A 24,997-nucleotide genomic window follows, 5' to 3' on the forward strand; every position below is an offset into this window, starting at 1 on the left:
GTTTTCTGCTTTCAGTCTTATGTTCTGATCTGCCTTGCAACAGTGCTGCAGTTAATAACGAGAGTAAGCATTTTTGTTTTGCATAAATATCTTGTATCTCAAATAAATACTGAACTGTTTTTTGGAACTTATTAAGGAGTGTGTGCATTCTTTCTGCTGGACTACTTACTTTGAACACGAAGGTTGAACCACAGCCGCCAACAAGCAATTGACGAGGACATTTTTACAAAGAAGATATAGTGAGTGTGAGGTGCAATCTGCTATATTCAGAACCCTGCTACTTATCAAAGAGACTTTCCTCATCACCATACCCTCCTCACCCCAGCTTCCTCATTGATGTCCCACAACACCTCCCACCCCATCCAGCAGGTCAATGCTCATTTCAATATGTGCCACAAACAAGCCAACAGGTCTGCTGTGAGAGTAGGTGGGGGGGGGGGGGGGAAGCAATATGAGACATCTCACAGAGGAGTTTTCAGGGGTTAGAGAAGTTGTAGTGATCTGCTAAGGGAGTTATCAGGGATGGATGGTCATACTGATTTGTCAAGAGGGTAATGCAAGACTAGAATAAAGCAATCAGGCCAGAAACAGCAAGTGGTAGTGTGTGAGAGGTTTCTTGCGTTGAGTCACTCCTGCTTCTGTTAGACCATGTTCTCTGTACTTGTATCATGCTCTGGATTCAGAAGACAGTGTTCTGAAGTTTGTACTTATCGAGGTTTGGAAAAATCTGGGTTTCAGGTAGTAGAATCCACCAGATCACTCTTAATTTTCATTCATGAAATAATAAACATATTATATAAGTGCCTGTATGGAGAGTGACACAAAGACAGTTTACAACCTTCTCTGATCTTTTTCCTCTTTTAGTCCCATGCTCATTGGCTTCACTTGATACCTCCAGAGCCAAAAGGTGCAAGAGGGGCTATGAACATTGTCTCTGCAAGATCTCTAATTCTGGTCAATGAAGGGAGCAGAATTCCTAATCCTAGAAACAGACCTACGTCCTTAGCATGACAGTGTGTTGAATGCCACTGAGCTACCAGGCTCGCCCAAGTGCTTAGCAACCTCTGTCTCCACAATATGCACCTGCCAGTTTCAATCCCAAAATGTTAAAAAGAATCCACAACAAACCTGATCCCTTTCTTAGCAACATGCATGCCAAAAATCCACTTACCAAAATAAAACCTAATAGGAAATGGTACTAAAAATACTCATATTAAAAAATAAACTCCAAAAAATTAACATCAAACCACAAAAACCCATATGTAAGCATGAATTTCAAAGTTCAAACAGACATCTAAAAATAAGCATTTACTGTCATAAATCTAAAAAAAGATACCACCAAAATATTGGTTCTTTATTAATTCTTGTGTGAATAGGGAATTGGTTTATTATTCTATTCATAAGGGTGACAAGAGATAGAGTCACTTTTGTATATCATTTTTTTACAATCTTAAATCTCAATATATTGAACACCATCCAGTGAAAGATGAATAGAGTTTAGACTTCGTGACCTGAAATCATGATCTCTTGCTTATCTCTCTGCAAATAAGATGGAGGAGGCTACTCAGGAAATAGAAAATACATAGTTCCCTTTGAGTCGCTATTGCTTACTCAAGACTCATAAATGGAAAATTATGTGAACCAAAAAACTTAGTAATTCAATGTCTTTGATTAAAGTTTAACAAACATAGCAGCTTTCCTAAAAATATTAAATGGTGACAGAAAATAATTCTTTATTAAAGTACATGGTGTGAGGATACAGTAGTGTGGCTGCTCTGTTAGCCCACCTGAATGCACAGCAATAAAGATTAGGAAACAAAGAAAAAATGTGATACCTATTTATTAGTCTAAAAACATGTCTTGACCAGCTTTATGGAGCTATGTTGCAAGGAGTCTGCAAGTTAGGGGAAATGTCCTTCTAAGCCTTAAATTACATGACTAAAATCATCACCATATCTCCCAAAACCCATTCCTATTGATTTTAGCAAGTGTAGATTACTTAGACCTTAGCAGCCTTGATGTTTGAACTGCTAAGGAACTAATAGCTAATGAATATGATTCCATCTAATACTGATTCATTTAGCTCAAAAAACACTTCTGATATTACTCCTCCTCCTTCCCTGCAGCAAAAGTCAGACAGTTCTATGACAGTACAGATACTCACCATCTTTGTTCCCCAACAACACTGTACTTTTTCATCTTGCAATAGCAACAATACTGACAACATTTACAGTCATAGGGTGGCAAAGATTAATGCATATGAGCCTGAGTCAGTCTCATAGCCGTAAGTGAATCTTAAATCATTTGGAGGACTTCCCTCTAAGATTAAGTGGCCATGTTGATTGCTCTTAAGAAAGCAAATACTTTTGCTTTCGGCAGAAGTAGCTCATACATAATCAGGTGGAGAAAACGCCTGGGACAATAAGATAAAGTGCAGATATAAACCATGGTTGAAAGGGTGCATTATTCTGTGAGCCCATTTGTTTATCACAGTGTTGATTCTAATCATGAGCAAGTCAGATTCTTCATTTATATCATTCTGCATACAGACGTTTCTGTTGGAGCATCTGGGGACCTTAGTCTTGAGTGAAAAAATGAATTTTAAAGAATAAGAAAAAGAAAAGTCAAGGTGTCACATACCGCAGACCATAAAGAACTGTTCCATCCGGATGCAACCTAATCATTCGATTCTTCACTGTTACTCCATGGACAAATGATTTTTTATCATTGAGAAAATATGTGTCTGGTACCCAGAGCTGATCAGCTACCCTGTTGTCCAAAGTCAGATTCAGAGGTATTCCAGAATAAGAAAGCCTTTTGTCCCTCCAGGACTGTTGGAAGTACATAGTAAGTGTGTAGTCCTGTGAAATTAAGAAAAAAAATTGTAGTATGTTTTTTTTCACTGTTAAGGATTCTATTTTCCATAATTACAGAATATTCTGGCAACTTTTGACATGAAAATGAATGCAAATATTTAATTACAGTTCTGTGTACAAAGTGAAATTACATTTTACTAGTTAAAGAAAAATACACTGAATACTACACAGACCTCAAAAGATCAACTTGTCTCATCTCTTTTCCACATTCTTTTCAGCTTATTCCTAGGTCTTCATGTTTGTTTTCTGCAAACTCTCTAGGATAAACACCTGTATCTAACACAAATTTATTCATCATGAGGTTTTCACAGAAATGCAGGAACTTTCCAATCAGATTTATTGCTTTTTTAAAATATTAAAATGCCTCAGTTTCATCAAAATACAATATAGATCATGTTATATTGGTGGATTTTTCCATTGATCCACAGAAAATGTTGCTGTATCTCATCTCCTCTAGAATACTGTTTCTTAAGACAGTTCTGGAGTACCCTATAGCCTATTTGATTTTCAGACTATCCATAAAAAATATGCATGATATAGATTTGCATGCAATAAAGGCAGTGCATGTAAATATATCGCAAGCATATTCATTGTGGATATCCTGAAAACCATCTGGTTAAGGGGTGGCATGAGAAACACTTCTTTAGGGCATACAATTTTAGATCCTTAAGTCTCATCTCATAGGGCTTTAAGTGCAAGGACAGTGACATTTTAATAGGTCTTCTCTGGACTGCCTCCATCTGCTTAAATCCTTCAAGAGGTAAGGCCTCCAGCCAGAACTCTACATAGTACTCCAGGTGTGGTCTCACCAAAGACCTGTATGATAGTATAATCACTTCCTTTTTTCAAGGTGTACTTCCTATGCACCTAAGAATTCCTCCCTCTATGGCCATTGGTTTATCTCAGTGTTCTTCTACCTTGAAATCACTGGATATAATCACTGCAAAGTCTGCGTCTTGATCTGTGGACATCAGCATCCCACTCCCCATCAAGTGACACTCCCTCAGATTTCTGTATCCCAAAGCATACCTCTGGTATTTTAGTATTGAAACTCAGTTGCCAGCAGTTGAACTTTCTTCAAGCTTTCTTAGTTCACTTCTCATCCCATCTGTTCTCTCAGTCTTGTCCACTTTTTTGCAGATCTCCAAAAAAATGTTTCATCTTAACCCCTACTGCAATATCATTCAGGGCGATAATGAGCAGAAGTGGAGCCAGGACAGATCCCCGAGGTACGTCTTCATCATGTTCTTTATCATCTCGCTCTCTCTCTGTCTCTCTGTTTTCTGTTGCTCAGTTTCTAATCTAGGCCTGGATGTTCTTATGGCGCAGAGCTCATTGAATCCCACGGTAATGGGAGGTGGGGGGGCGAAGCGGGGGGCGGGCCTGCGAAAGCCGGCAGCGATCGCACCACCGCAGTGTTATCGCTGCCGGCTTTCACACCCAATAGCGCCACCGTGAAAGGTGGCGCTATTGAGCACGCTACTGGCAGCGATAACGGGTCTTACCTTATCGCCGCCAGCGATGTTACAGCCGCGTCTGCCCCGATGCCGCCCCGACTCCTCCTCTTCCGGTCCTGACTCCGCCCCGACTCTGCCCCTATGAAGCTATCGCACGCGAAATGGGACTTTTTGTGTGCAAAAAGTCCCTTTTCACGTGTGATACTGATAGAAAATGACCCCCCTAGTTAGCTACCTTAGGACCCCCCCTAAACTGCTCAATTTATTCATGAACCTTGAATGACGGACAGTATCAAAAGCTTTGCTGAAATCCAAGTACACCACATCCAGTGCCCACTCCTGACCGAATACTCTGGTCACTCAGTTACAGAAATCTATTAGATTTGTTTGACAGGACTTTTCTGTGGTAAAAATCATGCTGCCTCCACCCCTGTAATATGCTGGTTTCAAGGTGCTTCAGTATCCTTTCCTTTAGAAGTGTTTTCATGAGATTTCCCTCCACTAAATTGCAGACTCATTGGTCTGCAATTTCCAGCTTCTTCCCTATTAACACTTTTAAAGAGAGATAACATTCACTCTTCTCCACACCCTTGCGATCACGCCACTCTAAGATATAATGACAGTTTCTTCAGTGGACCTGCCAGAACATCTCTGACCTCTCTTAATATCTTAGCATTTATCCTTTCCTGCCCCATGGCTTCTCTTTATTTAAAAAAAATATTTTACTGTTCATTCGGAGGTAAGTCTATTCTGTTCTAGGAACCTCAGTGTTCATAACATTGCCAGAGGTTAAGTTTCCTATAAAATATCACAATTCTAAATGTCATTTATACTGAAAGCTTGCCAGATTGAACAATAACAGGATATGATTAAGTACAAGACAGTAGAAGTGTATATTCAATTGACTGCAGTATGTCAGAGGTGGAAAAGCTGAGGTCAGATCACAGAATCTGATCTACCTCTAATGTACTAAGTTAGATTTCTTAAACCGTATAGTATATTTCCAGGCCTACTCCCAGTGACTAGCTGAGTAACAACTTGATCATGAAAATGTTTAAATACTTTTACCAACATTATAAACAAGGGCATTATTTTATATTCAATGAAGAAATCATTTTTTTAGCAGGTTTTCATGACTTTATCCCTAATTTATAATCTAATTTTAAAATGCTAATGAAATTAGTGTCATTCATTTTAGAACATAAGATATTTGTAGTAGGTAGTACCTTTTTATATGTTGCTTTTTTTTAGTATTGAGAAAGTGGGTAGCTCTTTTTTTGATTGAGAACATAAGATATGCCATACTGAGTCAGACAAAAGGTCCATTGAGCCCATCATCCTGTCTCTGATAGTGGCCATGCCTGGTGGTCACATGTACCTAGCAGATCCTAAAGAATGGACCTGTTTCTTGTTACTCATTCTAAGGGATTGTTGTCTCTTAGTTGAGTCTCTGGCTGCTGGATTTTGTCAGTCAGCACTCCTGGAAATTTTACGGGGTTGCGTTGCTTCTCTCTAGAACCTCCCAAGACAATCCTCTCTACTGCACACTGTCTCTGAAGAGATCCCTTCTTTCTGGGGAGTCCTCAGATAAGGTTTCTTCACATAGCACTTCTCTTAGAGACCCAGGACTTCATCGTTCCTGGGCTCTGGAACTTCTCTCTCCTTTCAGACACCCCCTTGTCCAAAATGATATCAATCAAGTCCTGTCCCTGTGGAGGGACAGACTCATCCAGGTGTCCTGCACAAGGAGAGACACCTGCTCCCTCAGCCCTGTGCTAAGACTGGTTCTCAATTTGTCCTGTATCACATGGGCACAGGACTTTTGTTAGATATCAAACCCTTCCCAATGGGAAGTGGTACAGAACACCATCAGACCTACAATAAACTGACCTCACACATAGGGGCGGAGTCTAGATGAAGACCTCTGACTCACATTGCTAGCAGGATGATCTGGTGATGCCACAATTGCCATTCAAACCAAGGGCAAATACTGCTAGGAAGGGGCAGATTTTGGGCTCCTCTTATACATGATTTTATAAACTTCGATCATATCCCTTCTCAGTTGCTTCATGTCCATGGTTCTCCTCACCTGTTTAGCCTTTCTTCATAAGTGAGCCATTCCATTCCCTTTATAATTTCTGTAGCTCTTTGCTGTACAGTTTCCAGTTCCGCTTTGTTATTTTTTTTGAAATGGGTCAAGATGTGATCACACCATGTATCAATACAAAGACATAATGATATTCTATATTTTATTCTCTAGACTTTTCTGAATCATTCCTAACATTTCATTAACGTTTTTAATGCTGCTGCACACTGAGTTGAGAATTCCAATATATTGTCTACAATGACTCTGTGAAGGAGTGTTCCTGAAACCCTTCCTTAAATAGCACACCTTAAAAGCTAGAGAAACAGGTAGCTCTGTAGGCAGCTCCCCTGTGAGTAAGAATAATGGCGTGGACCTAGAGGGGAACAGGGAGGCTCTGGATTTCTAGGAGAAGGCAGCTCCTGTAGGATTGCTGCCCTGAATGTGAATGTTGTGTTGATTTACACTGCTGGAGGTAAGCAGTTTTGCATTCTATTACCACTATATTTGTGTTATAAATGGAGCACTCCTTAAGAAGAGAAGGCTGGAATCCATGTCTCCAGCCTAAGACCACTCCACTATGTCATAGACTTCAAGAACCTTTTCCTGGCTGGAAACCTGAATATGGAACCCAGAATTGTGCTCCTATAGTTAGGATTATTTTTCCCTATGTGCATCACTTTGCACTTTTCCACATTAAATTTCAACTGAAATTTAGATGCACGGTCATCCAGTTTCACAAAGTATTTCTGCATTTCCTCACAATTTTCTCACATTTTTAACAACTTATAGTACATTTTTCTCATATGCAAATTTGACCATCTCACTTATTATTCTCTTTTCCAGATCACTGATGAATGTATTAAATAGCACTGGTTGCTGTACAGATTACTGTGAGTTTACTTTCCTCCATTTGGAAAATCGACTAGTTCTCTCTGTTTCTTGTCTTTTAACCAATTACTAGCCCACAATAAGACATTGCCTTCTATCCCATGACTTTTTAATTTTCTGAGGAGTCAATCATGAGGGACTTTGTCAAATGCATTCTGAAAATCCAGAAATACTATATGGACTGGCTCTCCCTTATCCATATGTTTATTAACACCAGTAGATTAATATGGCAAGACTTCATTTTGCTAAATCCATGTTAGCTCTTCTAAGACATGCCTACCATTAGGGATGTGCGAAGCCTCAACCTATCGCTTTGGGCTTCGTTTTCAGCCTGCTGCAGGAAATTTTGTATTTTCCACGGTTTGGGTCTTTAAAATTCGGGGAGACCCGAATTTCATTTTAGTGTGCACTAAACCCAAAAACAAATTTTTCCCAAAATTTCAGGAAAAATTCCTTCAGGTTTCGGGCTCCCCGAACCAGGATGAATGCACATCCCTACCTACCATATGGCCAGTAATTTTGATTTTAAGAATAGCTTCTACCATTTTGCATGGCACCAACATTAAGCTCACTGGTCTATAGTTTCCTGGAGCCCTTTTTAAAAACTGATGTTACTTTGGACACTCTCCAGTCTTTAGATAATATGGTTGTATTTAATAATAGGTTACAAATTACTAATTACAAGTCTTTGATTTTATATTTGAGTTCATTCAGAAGTCTAGTTGAGTACTGATCAGTTTGGGTGATTTGTTACTCTTGTTTATCAGTTTGCGCTATTATATCTTCCATTTTCACAGTGATTTGCTTCAGTTCCTCTGAATTACCACCATCAAAGAAGATTGAAGTAAATAATTAATTTAGTTTTTCTGTTATGGACTTGTCATCCTGACCATCCCTTATATCCTCTTGGTTGTTTAGCAATCCAGCAGCATCTTGCTTTGAATGTACATGAAAAAGTTTATTATTCTTAGTTTTATGCCTCTATGGCAAGCTTCTTTTCCATTTTTTCTTGGTCTGTATTATTAATGACATGGAGAGGTCAATATTCAAAGCTAAACATTTACATGGATAACTTGGAGTTAGATGAATAACTTGTGAGTTAGATTAATAACTTGCCATTTGGATATGAGTTATCCATCTAAATGGCTTTAAATATTGACTTCTTAATGTTTTACCAGTGCCTATGCTCTTTTCTGTTTTCCTCATTTGGATCTGCTTTCCATTTTCTGAAAATGTCTTTTTGGCATTAATTGCTTCTTTCACCTCACCATTTAACCATACTGCCAGTGGTTTGTTCTTCCTTTCACATTCCAATATATTATTTTTAAACAATGTCCAGTCCTCATATGATGCTTTGAAAGATCAAGATCACTTAGATTGGTGTGACAGGAAGTGATCCTGTAGCTAGCACCTGTCTTCCAGGTGATTCATTATTATCTTGCTCCAAGGATGTATCTACAGGGGTGCATGCCAGAATGGAGGTAAGACTGCTTTACTATGTCCCTGAGGGTCTGCTCTCTCTACTTCTTCCCCTGCAGATCTGCTACTCTAGCCTCCAGAGATCAGATTTGTTCTCTGAGAGCCAGGAGCTCTTTCCTTACACTTGGGTACACATGTACAAACTCTCTTCAACATGTGGTACTCGACGCAAAAGTCTAGATAAGACAGCTGCTGGACTGCTGTCTTCATCTTAATGTTGTTGAGCTTAAAGTTATTTCAAGATGTACACGGTTTGGTGATGCTTAATCCGTTTTAAAATAACCTAATACATTTATTTTAATTTGTTTTCAACGACCTGCAATAGGACTACAAAAACGAATCAGTTGTTAAAAGTCAGGCTAATTACTCACTTGTTGAGGAAGATCCCTGATTGATTCGTATTGAGAAAAACTTCCATCCTAACCTTCTAATTTAACAGTAGGCGTACACAGGGGTAAAAATTGTGTTTTGTTTTTTAATTTCGGTATTTAGGTACTATTTCCCAGGAATTTCATTTTGTTTAATGTTTATTTCATTTTCTTTAGTTTACAAAATGAAATAAACATTAAAGAAAACACCCCAAAATGCAATATAAGAAAGAAAAACCAGAGGCCAGTTGACATCAGAATGCAAAGAAGAGACAAAGAAAGAAGATGCTGCAGAGGAGGTCTGATGCCTGGGCTCTAGGCCTTGGCCTGACCCTGGGCTGAAGCCCAGGTGTTGGGATCCAGTGTAGGGTCTGGATCCAGACTGAGGCCCCAGCATTGGTTTCTGGCCTCTGGCCTGGGCCATGGTGTCAGGCCTGGGTCTGGGCTGAGGCCCAGAAGTTGAGATCCGGCTGCTAGGCTGTGATCATGCCTGGGTTCAGGCTCTGGCCTAGGCTGAATCCCAGGCATTCGGGACCCAAATTCCAGGTGGGCTCCGGCATTGGGTCTGGCTCCACGCTGTGGCCTAGGCCGAGGCCCTGGCGTTGGGCCTGGGTCCAGGGCTTGGCATAGTCTGAGGCCCAGGTGTCAGGACCCAAACTTTGGGCCAGGCTGAGGCCCAGGCTTTGGGATCTGGTCTCTGGGCCAGCCTCTGGGTCAGCTTCTGGGCCAGGACCTGGCATCGGACCTTGGTCCAGGCTGAGGCCCGGGCATCTGGACATGGTGTCCAGGCCAGCCATGGAGTCAGGCCTGAGTCCAGGCCCTGGCTTAGGCTGAGGCCCAGACATTGGGACCAAGCCTTTGGGATGGGCCATGGCTTTGAGCCATGTTTATGTATACATATGTATACATATGTATACTAGAGGTAGAGTACATATGATTACATATGTACTCTACCTCTAGTTTTTGCTATCCTTTTACTTCCTGGCTACTCTAGCCCCCAAGTTCAATCTCCCTGTTATATGTAACTGTGCTTCGGCCTTCCTGTTATATGGTTATGTTGTTAATCCCTTAGTTCCATGTAAACCGGTTTGATATGAATCTTGTCATGAAGATCAGTATAGAAAATGCAAATAAATAAAAAAAAGTAAAATAAATGTTTGGACCCGAACTCCATGCCAGACCTGGACTCCATGTTGGGACCTGGACTCCATGCCAGACCAGGGGGTCTGAGTCCGAGCTCTGGCCTAGGCCAAGGTTCAGGCATTGGGACTCAGCCATCAGACTAGGCCCCGGCATCAGACCTTGATCTGGGCTGAAGTCCATGCGTCATAACAGCCTCTGGGCTGTGCAGTGGCATCGGACCTGGGTCTGGGCCTTGTTCTAGGCTGAGGCCCAGGCATTGTTACCTGGGCTCTAGGCCGGGCCCCTTTATTGAGTTTGGGTCTGAACCAAAACCCTGGTTTTGGGATCCAGCTTCCAAGCCAGGCCTCGGCGATGGACCTGGGTCCAAGCCCTGGCCTAGACAGGCCCAGGCATTAGGATTTGACTTCTGAGCTGGGCCTCAGCATTGAGCTTGGGCCCAGTCATTGGGTCCAGGCCTCTAAGCCTTGTCCTTGTGTAGGGTCTAGGCTAACCCCGGCCTAAGCCTACACAAGGCTAACCCCGGCCTAAGCCTACACAAGGCTGAGGCTATGGAACCAGCTGGCCCTGACACTTAGGTCCAGGCCGAAACCTCAGCCTTGCGTAGGCTTAGACCTTGGTAAGTCACCATGACCTCATCCTAGGCCTCAAGAAAAGCCCCCGGCTTAAGCCGGTGCCTTATCCTTGTCTGCAGATTTCCCCCTTACAGGGTAAGTGGAGGCCAGGGAGGATTCTGACCCCAGCACTTTTCCAGATGGGAAGGATGGGTGAGGGGCACAGGAGACCCTGGGAGGCTTGGTTTCTTTTTTTTCTGTTTTTGGGGCTTTTGGTTTTTTCAATGTTTATTTTGTGTTTTTTTTTAAACCAAAGATATGACGTAAACATATTTTACGAAATGAAATTTGTGAGGAAAAAAGTCCCCTAAAATCTAAATGAAAAATAAAACTAAATTTCCACCCCTTTCCCACCTCTAGTATTTATTAAAACATGTTTAGCTATTGGGAGGCAAAGCAAATCTACATTACTATAGTCAATCCAAGCCAATACCAAAGACTGAACTAGTCCTCAAATCTCATACAGACAATAAAGGTTATTTAGTGTTGTGCGTCCCATCTGTGCTCGGCCTGTGCCCGGGCCTGCTCACCTTACTAACTCCTCAATGGGTCCCGGGTCGTCCTCCCCAGCTGCAGCAGCAAACACAGCTAGGCCTCGGCATGCTGCGGCAGCGGTCGCTGGGCCTTCCACCTCCAGCCAGACCTCACAGCGGGGCTCGGCATCCTCCATGGCGTCGGCCCCACTCTTTGGCATGTGCACATGGACCGCCCGGTCCCTTAAATGGTCAGGGGCAGATCCCAGCTCCGCGGCGTGTCCTGATTGAACGCTGTATAAGAGGAAGTGCTGCCTGCACTTCCTCGCCTTAGCAATCGGGTCGATCACATCGTGATTTCTAGTTTGTCTCTGTGTTTCCAGTCTCATTCCAACCTTGTTCCAGTCCTGTTCCAGTCTCGTTCTAGCGTCCTTCTGTTCCAACGTCTCCCCAGGTAGTACCTCTCGGACTATCTTATCGGTACTGACCTCTGCCTGTTTTTGACTACGTTGATTGCCACCTGGATTTGACCTCTGCCTGATTACTGACCATGTCTGCATGCTGCCTGGAACCAACCTCTGCCTGACCTCTGACCACGTCTGACTGCTGCCTGGAACCTGATCCCTGCTTTGGCTGACTACCCACGGACTGACCACTGGTATTGACCCCTGCTTTGGCTGACTATCCACGGACTGACCACTGGTATTGACCCCTGCTTTGGCTGACTACGCTACCTTGACTCTGGCCTTAATCCTTATGGTATTGTATCACTGAAGGTATGTTTCCCAATACAATATAATCTTTGTGCCACATAAAGGAAACATACATGTATTTTTTTTTTCACAAGTCTATCCTTTATTTATACTTTATTAATACAATCTTATATACCACCACAAAATTTAAAACCATACCCTTATATTCCCCCCCCTCCCCAAAATCTCATACATACTATATCATTCACACCATTTGATCCTTGCCATACATTCAGAGACTCTCTTCTGGCCTTCTCTGGCACTCTGGACTTCTAGCCTGAACATCGACCGCGCATCCTTGATCGTGGTGGGTACATCTCTGAACTTTCTCTCAAAGAGATCCTGTGAGGCCCACCTAAGACCAGGCGGCCCTGGTAACCAAGGGCTCAATCTGAGGGAACCCCGGGTTGCTAGTGGTGAAGCTCCAGCTAGCCTCTGTCTCCTCTGTGCTCCGCCTCCTGGTGGCAGGCGCTCTCTGGGTCCGACCAGGGAGCCTACCAATTCCTCACCTCCCGGCACAACATTTAATAGACTATTCAGCTAATTTGAGGCTAATTAGAAAGACATGGCAAAAAAACTATTCAGTAACATTGTCAAATAAAATTAATGGGATGCAAAGTATGATGTGAAATCACATTTATGTCTTATTTGCTTTTCTGTTATAACAAATGAAAATAATTTATTAATAACATTGTAAAATCCTAAAATCAAACTAACAAAATCAGACACATAAGATACACTTTCAACTATACTTTAATACCATAGTTTTATAATAAAACAAGACTAAAACTCCCTGACATCACTGATGTCAGTGCTGGATCGTTAAACAGCACCGGAACACCGGGTGCCCACGATCAGGGAGGCCACCCACCACCACCATCGGGCACCCTGCAGCACCCACAGCCATGAGGAAAAAAGAAAAACAAAGTAAGAATTCACCTGGAACTGAAAAGGGAAGGGCCATGTAAGATCCCCGATTGGGAGACCCGCCCCCCCTGACATCACTGATGACAGCGCTGGACTGTTAAATGGCACCGGAACTCCAGGCGTCGCGCGCTGTGTGTCGTGCGCCAAAGGGGCATCCCCCTTTGTGCACCCCTTCGTGCAGTCCGTAGTGCTAGTTCTAGTTAATATCTTTGTAATCGGAGGTCTCTCATGTGTGTTTAATATGCATCCTGTTATACTTTTTGCTCAATTGTTAAATGTATTGCAAGTTGAACCTTGTAAACCATTATGATGGCTTTACCGAATGATGGTATATAAAGCTCAATAAATAAATAAATAAATAAATAATCTTTAGATCAATCAGCACAATGTAAGAATAAGAAGCTAAAAAAGCTTGCATAGATTTGAAACTTAACCCTGCCTTATTTAAAAATCCTATCAGATGCTCAGGCAGCCTAGCTCCACAGCATATAATAGGGGAAAGCCAGCATTATTAAGACACATCTATACAATTCTTGTGAGTGCCCCCCAAACACCTGCAATTGTGTAGCAAGGTATTAAATACGAAGGGTATGAAGAACTTCTGGCATAGAAATTAGCAGAGACAAAGTACAATTCTCTTAAAGAAAACTGCAATAAATATTAGCAAAAGTAATTTAAGAGAAGTGGGGAAGAAGACCGGGATTCACTTATTCTGTTCTATCTCTCTGTATAATTATTGTATATATAAATTAGAGATGTGCTTCGGGTAAAAATTTCGTGTCGGGCTTCGTTTTGGTAGCCCCCCCCCCCCCGCAGGAATTTTGTTTTTCCCGTGGTTCGGGGTTTTTTTCGAGGGCCCCAATTTTCGGGTTAGTGCACACTATCGTGAGTTAGCGCACACTAATGGGAGTTAACCTGGCAGAGTTAGTGCACACTAATGAGAGTTAGCACGCACTAACTCAAAAATGAATTTTTTTCTGGTTCTCCCGAACCATTCCGAATTGGGCAATTTCGTTGACATTGCCTAATTTGGGAAAAACGATTGCACATCCCTAATATATATTTTATATATATAGATATATAGATACATATATATATAGAGAGAGATAGATAGATAGATAGATATGTGTGTGTGTGTGTATACATGTTTGCAATCCCTCAAGTACAATAGTAACCGCAGGCCTGCATGTACATTTTCAAAGGAAATCTCCTTGCAATGTGTACCTTCTGAAAATTCGAGCTAGGCATTGCAATGGGTACATTAATATGCCTGGACTTTGCATCTTTGCAAGTGCAAACTTTGCTCCATGAATGAGGTAAAGGGATTTCAAAATGAAATCCCTGTCATTGTTGGCCAGCTTTTCTTTCCCTCAACTAAACCCTTTTTTGGCATAAGTAAAAGTACCCCCCTCTGTCTCAGTGCATGTGCTTTTAACCATAAACTGCTTAGTTACCCAAGTTAAAGCTTTTGAAAATTGTCCTCTCTATAGCCAAAAAGTACATTTTCCCAATCTGATTCATGATTTACAATCCTCAATCTTAATCAAACTCAGAGGGTTAGAGTAAAAAAGTTAAAATGAATCCTAAGCTATTAGATTACTAGATCAAATATTGCAGATTTTGAATCTCAAAAACCGATCCTTGTACTTTATATGATGCTGAGTTCTACTGCTGATTATCTGATATTTTTGTAAGCAGCAATTATTTTCTCAACATCTAGTCTATATCTTTAATTTTAGATTTTATCCATCTCTTTTTTTATAGCTCTTCTCATTTTTACAAATGAATCTATGAAATTTTTACAGTCATTTACTAATATTGTAAAAACAATTAAGAAACAAAATAACCTGTAACACAAAAAGAAACACAATGCCAGGCTAAGGTTGGCAGTGTAATTCAGAAGTAGGGTGTTTGTCTCATCCAGTTTAACTTGAATAGAAAGATCCAATCCTGATTTTTCTCCATTGCGTTCATGGAGTTACAGTTCTTATTTTTGTAGGAAAAAGAGGACTACATTCAATACCAACAAGATATCTAAGATCCTTAAATAAAAACCTACTAGACATTCCATCGGTCCGACTTGCAAGGTTGGACATTACTCGAAAAAGAGCTTTTTCTGTTGCAGGTCCATCTATTTGGAGCACCTTACCAAATGCACTTTGTCAAATTTCAAACTTTCAGGAATTCAAGAAATCACTAAAAACATAGGGGCAGATTTTCAAAGCCCTATGCGCGTAGGGGGGTTACGCGTGCCTGGCCTATTTTCAAAAGGCCCGGCGACGCACGTAAAGCCCCGAGACGCGTTTAAGTCCCAGAGCTTGAAAAAAGGAGTGGGGCATGGCAAGACGGGGCAGTCCAGGGGTGGGGCGGGGTAACTGGGTAAGATACATTTTTAGGGGGGTTTAGCTTAGGGCTGGGGGGGGGGCGGGAAATTTAAGGGAAGGGAAGTGAAGGTGGGGTGGTGGTGGAGGGAATGGAGGAAGGCAGCACGGTTGCGCGTATGTTATAAAATCGGGTGTACATTTGTGTGCACCAGGTTGCACGCACAAATGTACGCCTCACTCGTATGTTTTAAAATCTGCCCCATACCTCTTTCGATTAGTTTTTGACACTCCCGTATCAGAACACTCCTAATTTCTCTCGATTAACATATCTCCCTCATTTCTCAGCTACATTACCCAACAATATTTTTTGTCTTGAGTTCTTTTGTTTTGTTTTGGTTAACATGGATAGGGTGGTAATCCTACCCAGAGGTGGCACATTCGGTCCTAGGGAGGGAGGAAGTCTGCAGCTATTGTAGCAGCTAACCGGGAGATCATTTTGCTTGAAACAACAGACAATGTCATTGATATTGTCTATACCATTTCATATCATTTTAAAAAAGAAACAGAAAAATAGCACAACAATCTATTCAGAGAGGGATAGATTTTCAAAGGGTTACGCGCATAGGTTACGCGCGTAACCCCGAAAAGCTACCCCAAACCCCCCCTGCGCACCGAGCCTATCTTGCATAGGCTGCCGGCATGCACAAAGCCCTGGGATGCACGTAAGTCCCGGGGCTTTCCTGGGGGGGCGTGTCGGAGGGCGTGTCACGGTCGGCGTGTCATCGGGGGCGTCTCGGGGATGTGTTGCGGCTGGCGCATCATCGGGGGTGTTCCAGGGGCATGGCTGCGGCCTCCAGACTTACCCCGGACCGGACCATGGCACGCCGGTGGCCGGCCTGGTGCACCTAAGGCAGGCATAATTTGTGCAACAAAGGTAGGGGGGTTTAGATAGGGCCAGGGGGGTGGGTTAGGGAGGGGAAGGGAGGGGAAGGTGCGGGGGGTGGAAGGTAAGTTCCCTCCGAGGCCGCTTCGATTTCGGAGTGGCCTCGGAGGGAACGGAGGCAGGCTGCGCGGCTCGGCGTGCGCAGGCTGCCGATTTTGGGCAGCCTTGCACATGCCGACCCCGAATTTTAACAGATACACGTGGCTACGCACATATCTATTGAAATCCCGCATACTTTTGTTTGCACCTGGTGCGCGAACAAAAGTATGTGCGGGCGTACTTTTATAAAATCTACCCCAGATAGTGCACACTATTTTCAATGGCAGGTACTATTTGAACAGTGATTTCTGAATAATGTGCACTACTTTGCAAATAGTGCACGCTATTCAGAAATAATGCACACTGTATGTCGAAACACACACACAAAAAATGTCCCCAATAAAATGAAATCTGGAAGAGAACTTCCCCCCAACAAAACATAACAAAAGGAAATGTTTTGGCCTGTGTATCCTAGCTGCTACTATTGGCCAATGAATACAATTGTATTTCAGAAGATGAAGCTTCCCTCTGACTCTTGGATAGGTGAGGATTACCAGCCAGGCATGCTGTTAGGAGATGGAAGAGATGGTTGAAGATATAGGGCTGTAAAATAGAAAAAGACAATCCCCCAGAAAATGGGGTTGTTATTCTTTAAAGTCTGTGCTGAATCATAATTAGGGTTTCTGTTTTTAGATGTTAATCAATAAACATCACTAAACTACTTCTGAAGCAAAAGCAGGGATTTATTGGATACACATGACTTCCCTTATACTCTCTCACATCTCCTCTTGCCTGTCTGTTTTTGTGCCTTTTCCGTGCTGATGACTCCTCAGCTGCTCTAGTTTTGAGCAGCAGAGGGGCCGCCATTCTCCTCCTTCTCCCAGAGGCTCTCCTGCACAGCTGTTCCCAACCACAAGCATTACAAGCATGAGAGGACAGCATGAGCAAGGGTGAGAAGTTTGAGAGTGGATGGGGAGAAAGCTGAGAAACAGGTTGGTAGGGAGAGAGAGTGGGGATGCTGGGGTTCTTTTGGGGGGGGGGGGGAAGAGGACTAGGGCTGGGAGGGGGAGAAGTGTGCCAGGTGAGGGTATATGTGCTGGTGGGTGGGGGAATGTGAGTGCTTTTGCTGATTAGTACTAGGTGGGAATGCAATTAGGGCCGGATTTTAAAAGCCCTGCGCACGTAAATCCGGCTGGATTTACGCGCGCAGGGTACTCGCGCGCCTATTTTGCATAGGCCCCCGGCGCACAGCCTTGGGACGTGCGTAAGTCCCAGGGCTTCGTAAAAGGGGCGGGAGGGGGCATGTCCGGGGCGTGTCCTGGGTCAGGGGCAGTTCGGGGCGGGACCGGGGGCGTGGCGCTGGCCCGGGGGCATGGTCGAGACCTTCGGACCAGCCCCCGGGTCGGGTGATGGCGCGCCAGCAGCCTGCTGGCACGTGCAGATTTACGCCTGCTTTCAGCAGGCGTAAATCTGCCAACAAAGGTGGGGGGGAGGTTTAGATAGGGCCTGGGCGGGGTGGGTTAGGTAGGGGAAGGGAGGGGAAGGTGCGGGGGGGGTGGAAAGAAAGTTCCCTCCGAGGCCGCTCCGATTTCGGAGTGGCCTCGGAGGGAACAGGCAGCGCACGCCGGGCTCGGCACGCGCAAGTTGCAGAAATGTGTACCCCTTTGCGTGCGCCGACCCCGGATTTTATAAGATACGCGTGGCTACGTGCGTATCTTATAAAATTCAGCGTACTTTTGTTCGCGATCAAAAGTACGCGCTTGCGTAAATTTATAAAATCTACCCCTTATTGTTTTGTTATGGCAGTGTATGTATTTGATTCAACTGGAAAAAAGGTGCCCAGCAATACCACCTGTGCTTCAAAAACACAGATAAACATATTTTGTGCTCTCAAAGAACCACTAAAGAGCTAGAAAATAAATACCTAAAGTTACAATTTATAAAAACCTAAAAATGGAAATCCTATTCATAATACACTCAAGAAGTCTAATTAGGATGTATATCTCTAATCTCTGTCTGTACTGCACATTAAACTGTATTTATATGTTGTTTATCTGTGTATGAATTGTTATTATGTGTACGTGCATCAGTCAGAATTCTTCAGAGGGAAATTTCATAGACTTATTAACTGACTAGGTTATCTCACTGGTGTTGATTAGTTTATAAAAAGAAAATGTTCAAATAACTTGAACAAAGCAATCTAAGATGTTAAAAGTCAGGAACTGTTATGGTTTTAAAATTAAAATAATGCTCTTTAAATTGCTTTTGCAATTGGGAAACATGATTGTACAAGTAGGTGTATAATGCCAATGAAATCCTACACAGCAGGGAGGCCTTCAGTGAGATAAAGCTTCAGCAGACTAATGCATTCTTGGGTCACTATTTAGCTGATAATGGCCTATTTCATCAGACTTCATAATTACCTTAAAAGTAAAAAAAAAAAAAAGTATCTGCATCCAAATTCATCTGCTTTTTTCTCCGCATTGTATGCTTAAATTTTTGATTCCTAACTTTATTTCAACATATTTTTAGTTTCAGTAAATTTCTTGTGACCACATTTTTTAAGGACTGGCTACATTAGGAACAAAAACAATTCAAAAAAATATTTAAAATCAGTTTGCTGGCTCATATTTCAAATTGTATAGCTTTCGCCCAAGGTTTTACTTTTCTGCAACTTCTGGAAAGGGCAAAAAATCCACACCAAAAATTACACAAGTAAAATCTTTTCCAAACAGGGCTGTGGAACTATTACCGAGGCCTTACATTTAGACTTTATGGGCAAAGGTTGCTGAATGTAGTAACATTTAAGTTGAGCTTGAGAGCATATCATGCATACAAAAAAACATGATAGATTCTGAAAAAGAGAAACTGAATTGGTTGATACAGCATTTTTGGTGTGCATCCCAGTATGCTGATTTGAGTTAGACCTTAATAATTCCCCTTGAGGTTGATAATGATTATGGTAGGAAATCAAATTTGAATAAAATAAACATTAAACTTTGAGGCTGTTAGCCTCCAAACAGTTATTAAAGTTCCAGATCTATGTCAAAGGCTGGTCATGGTCTAGTGAGATTTATGACTGAGGTGAAGAACACACTGAAAGCTCACAAAGGAGATCAATTAACCCCCAGAAGTTTTGGACTTCAGGAGATAAAAAGCAAGTACCGGTAAATAGCATCCTAATACTGGGTTGTCCTTAAAGGGCATATTTGTCGTATATTTGTTTTCAGAAAATAATCCAATCATAAGGGCTGAAATAAATAAGGAATGGCTGTTTTAAATTGTAAAAGCAAAATGGTTTTAAGACAGCAAGTTTTTTAAAAGAATGTTTTAATATTTTTATATGATTGTGTATATTTTTATTTATTATGTTGTAAACTGCTCTGACCAGTTTTTTTCTGTTGTGCGGTGCAGAAAAGCTGAGAAATAAATAAATAAATACAGTTATTTGGAATAAGCAAGCAGGAGGCACAGCTTGTCTAAAGCCTATACTTCCCATTTTCAAGCTCCTCATGACCTCCGGTCCCACACCCAAATGACTAGGCACTCCTCAGATCGACTGTTTTTATTCACATTTTTGAGGTCTTTATCCTGAAAATATTTACCCTAGCTCAGAGTAACATAGAAATATAGAAATGACAGCAGAAAAGGATCAATGATCCATCCACTCTGCCCAGCAAGCTTCCCATGCTTCTATCTGCCGTGCCATTCAGGTTACCCCCATGTATCAGTCATTTTTGCTTGACGTGCTTTTCTTATGGACTTGTCCACAGAAGCAGTCCTGTGTTTTTTCCTCCTTAAAGTAGGAGTGAGTTTGTCCATCCTCTCTTTTATCCACATTTCTAGCATTACTTCCTAAGGGAGGAAAAATGTATTTTTTATTTTCTTTTGCTCTTATAGAAAATCATAGGAGTCAGCATGTGCCACAGAATTTTCTTTTATTCTATCTGATTCCATTAGAATGGAAATAGAAAACAAGTTTCAGAAAAGAATTGCAAAAAAGTTCATTTGGAGCTATACTTTGCTATATTTAAAGGGATAGTACTGTAATAAATATGCTATATGCTTATAGTATGTAGATCTTTGCTAGATCTACATACTATATAAGCAGAGAGGTTCCAATAAAAGCAAAATAATCCATGTGCCTAAAAAATAAAGATTCACCTGAGCTAAAGGATTCCAAATTATCCCTATCAGCTGAAAAGCAGATAGTTAATACAAACAAAAAAAACGCACTTTGAAATGTCTGTATGCCAATGCTAGAAGTCTAAGAAGATAGGAAAATTAGAGTGTATATCAGTGAATGATGAGATAGACACACATAATTGGCATTTCAGAGACCTGATGGAAGGAGAATAATGTATGTGACAGTGCTATACCAAGATAAGGAGGATCAATGATGGGAGGGTGGCACTTTATGTCCGGAATGGCATAGAGACCAACAGGATAAAGATCATACAAGAGACTACATCCACATTAGAACCTTTATGAATAGCAATCCCATGTGTATTGGGTAAGATTATAGTGATAGAAATATACTATCGACCATCTGGCCAAAATGATGAAATGGACAATGAAATGCTAAGAGAAATCATTGAAGCTAACAAATTTGCAATGCAGTAATAATGGGAGATTTCTATTACCCCAATATTGACTGGGTAAATGTAACATCGGGACATGGTAGAGAGGTAAAGTGCTGGAATCTGTGGGAGGGAGTGCTCCCAATTCTGGGGAGATCTGTGCCCTTGGACCACAACGTAACTGCAGAGAGGAATGGAAGCACTGCGGCAGGCAAGACGTGTCCAAGCATGGGAGGAGCAGACTGACCACCGCCCTAACCTCTGCTGAATCTGCACGCACCGGTAGAGACCCAGCAACACATTGCTGGTCTCTGGGGTAGCCCTCCGGCCACACGATAGCCCTTTCAGACCTGCCACTAGGGAGCGGCAGATGTGGCAGGACGGACAGAGGTCGAGGACAGGCGATGCTACTGGAACTAGGAACAGGATGGGACCTCGGACTTGGACTAGGCTTGAAGACTTGAACAAGGCGAGGGTACTAGGAACTTGGAACTCAGACTTGACGAGGACACTTGGAACTTGGAACTCAGATGAGATGAGGACACTTGGAGCTTGGAACTCAGACAAGAAGAGGACACTTGGAACTCAGATAAGACAAGGACACTGGGAACTTGGAACTTGGAATCAGACGCTAGATGCTCAGACATGGAAGAAAATCAGATGTAGACTGAGGAGAGGATTCTGGTTACTCAGACGAGGACTCTTGGACAGACTCGGACTCAGACTTGGAACTTGAAAAGACTCACATGAAGACTTGGGACTTGGAAGGACTTCAGACAAGGACTTGGAACTCAGAACTCTGATGGGACGAGACAAGGATTCTTGGAACTTGAAACTTGAATGGGGTGAGACAAGGATTCTTGGAACTTGGAACTCAGATGGGACAAGACAAGGATTCTTGGAACTTGGAAGGAGCAAGGACAAGGACTCAGGATACTCGGAGACTTAGACAGGCACTGCCCCTCAGGGTGCCCTACACAGCCGATGTGGGCTGGTCGTGGACCACCCTGTCCCATGGCACGCCCTACACAACCTGAAGAGGCTGGTCATGGACCACGTGGAGAGCGGAACAAGCACAAGACTGAGGCTCAGGATGAAGGAGGAATACGGGCAGTGCTCGAAGACAGATCCGGCCGGAAGAGGACTCCAGCCACCAGGAAATGGACACCGGATTGATACGGATTTACTCCCAGGAAAGGTTAGCTGGAGATGAGGTCCAGGCAAGTGAAGCTGAACCTGGAGCCAGGAACTGACAGTACTTCAGGATCATGATTGGACAAAGGACATCAGGATTGAGACTTGGAACTTGGAACATCAAAATCAGGACTTGGAACTCAGGACATCAAGGTCAAGATTTGGAACTTGGAGACTTGGAACATCAGGACTGGAGCATAGAACATAGGATATGAAAGGACATCAGGACATCTGGATATTTAAGGCATCTGGACAGGGACCTCTAGGGAAGAGGACCACAGGGGCATCTGGAACATGACAGACGAAGACATCAGAGGGCAGAGACGTATGAACATCCAAAGACAAGGGTTTGTCTGGACATCCGGAAACAAGGAGACGTCTGGACATGGAGACAAAGAGACATCAGGACATCTGAAGACAAGAGGACGGGATCCGTCGAGAGACCAGGACATGGAACGAAGATCAAGACGAAGGTTAAGGAACCATGGACAAGGATGAGGAGTATCAATGAGGAACAGAGTGCCTTGAAGAAGGATCATGGAGGACTCCTGGAATGAAGAGCTGGAACTGAAAATCCAGGAGTGGTCCGACTCTATGACCAACTCCTTGCAAAGGCGAAGACTGACTGAAGGCTGAGCCCTTTTGTAGGGCTGAAGAGGAAATGCCTTGATGACATCACAAGGAGGAGCCAGAAGGACTGGCCCTTTAAATAGGCTGAAGAGGCCCCGTACCTAAGGAAGAAGGCAGGACCTCGGACAGCAGCCATGCTGTAAGCAGGAGAAGCAATCCCAAAGCAACAAAGGCGGCTCCTGCTGCTGAAGTAAGAAGACTGAAGACAGAGACTCCCCGCGCAGGGAAGGAGATGATGTCGACAGCCTCCAGGCCATGAAGAGGAGCTCCGGGGTGGCCTCCAGGCCACAGAAGAGGAAGATTTTGGTGGCGGCCTCCAGGCTGCGAAGAGGAGAAGCTTCAGTGGCAGCCTCTGGCCATGAAGGAGAAGCAGGAGCAGCACAAGGCCGCAGGAGAGAAGGCAGTAGCGGCTCCCAAGCAGCATAGAGGGTGTCAGCGGTGTCCAGGCCACATGAAAAGCTGGTTGGTGGTGGCTTGAGCTGTGAAGAGTGAAGACTTCAGCGGCGGCCTCCTGGCCATGAAGAGGAGCATCAGCGGTGGCTGGCCCGCCGCAAGAGAGGCAGGCTGTGGGGGAAGTGGCAGCAGCAGAAGAGTCGGCAGCCTCCAGGTCATGAAGGAATGGCACCAGGGCTGGCGAGGAAGGAAAGGTAAGAGGCTGCTTGTGGACTTGTTCCCACAAGCAGAATCGTAACATAAAGTTCCTGGATATAACAAATTACTGCTTCTTTAAGCAATTGGTTCAGGAACCAAGGAGAGAGAGAGCTATTTTAGATCTAATTCTTAGTGGAATGCAGGATTTGGGAGAGAGGTAATGGTGGTAGGGCCACATTGCAATAGTGATCATAACATGATCAAATTTGAGCTAATGACTGGTAGGGGGATAATATGTAAATCTACAGCTCTGACACTAAACTTTCAAGAAGGAAACTTTGATGAAATGAGGAAAATAGGAAAAAACTGAAAGGTATAGCTGCAAAGGTTAACTGTGTACAACAGGCATGGATCTTGTTTAAAAATACTCTCTTAGAAGCGCAGTCCAGATGTATTCCACGCATTAAGAACGGTCGAAGGAAGGTCAAATGATTATTGGCATGGTTAAAAAGAAAGTTAAAAGAGGCTATTTTATCCTAAAAAATGTGCTTCAAAAATTGTAAGAAGGATCTATCTGAAGAAAATAGGAAAAAACATAAGCATTGTCAAGTTAAATGTAAAACATTCATAAGACAGGCTAAGAAAGTGTTTGAAGCAAAAACTCATAATAAACTTTTTAAAATATATCTGAGGCAGTTGGTTAAACCATTAGATGATCAAAGGGTTAAAGAGGCACTTAGGCAAGATAAGACCATCTCAGAAAGACTAAATTAATTCTTTGCTTTCATGTTTACTAATGAGGATGTTGGGGAGATACCGGTTCTGAGATGGTATTCAAGGGTGATGATTTGGATGAACTGAACAAAATCAATGTGAACCTGGAAAATGTAGTGAGCCAGATTGACAAACTGAAGAGTAGCAAATCACCTGGACCAGATGGTGTATATCCAGGGGTTCTGAAAGAACTAAAAAATGAAATTTCAGACCTATTTGAGGCCTCACCTGGAGTACTGTGTTCAGTTCTGGAGACCGTATCTCCAAAGAGACAGAGACAAGATGGAAGTGGTACAGAGAAGGGCGACCAGAAAGGTGGAGGGTCTTCATCAAATGACTTATGAGGAGAGATTGAAGAATCTAAATATGTACACCCTGGAAGAAAGGAGGAGCAGGGGTGATATGATTCAAACTTTCAGATACTTGAAAGGTTTTAACGATCCAAAGACAACGACAAACCTTTTCCATTGGAAAAAAATCAGCAGAACCAGGGGTCACGAGTTGAAGCTCCAAGGAGGAAGACTCAGAACCAATGTCAGGAATGTGGATGCCTGGAATGCCCTTCCGGAGGAAGTGGTGAAGACCAGAACTGTGAAGGACTTCAAAGGGGCGTGGGATAAACACTGTGGATCCATCAAGTCTAGAGGACGTGAATGAAGAGTGGGTGGCTCATGGGAATGACGGCTACTGCCTGGAGATAATACCCTTATTCAATAAACATACACACGGTTAATACGACTCCAACATTGCCCTTCAATGGCAAGAGGAAGTGTGGAAAAAAAGGATTTGCATTCACAAAAAGCGGGGAGTAGCTTGCTTGTTATGGCGGTTACTACCCCAAACCAAATAAGCCAGATACTTT

At 42.9% G+C, this 24,997-nt stretch overlaps 1 protein-coding gene across 1 annotated transcript in view; it reads right to left on the minus strand.

Moving 5' to 3' along the window:
- GABRB1 (gamma-aminobutyric acid type A receptor beta1 subunit) overlaps positions 1-24,997 on the minus strand; it is an 879,662-nt gene that overhangs the window by 488,523 nt on the left and 366,142 nt on the right. Inside the window, exon 5 of the mRNA XM_029588350.1 lies at positions 2,641-2,861. Coding sequence (XP_029444210.1) covers positions 2,641-2,861 — 221 coding nt within the window. The remainder of the gene's footprint in view (positions 1-2,640; positions 2,862-24,997) is intronic.

This window comes from Rhinatrema bivittatum, chromosome 1, assembly GCF_901001135.1.
Source record: "Rhinatrema bivittatum chromosome 1, aRhiBiv1.1, whole genome shotgun sequence".
Classification (NCBI taxonomy): Eukaryota; Metazoa; Chordata; class Amphibia; order Gymnophiona; family Rhinatrematidae; genus Rhinatrema; species Rhinatrema bivittatum.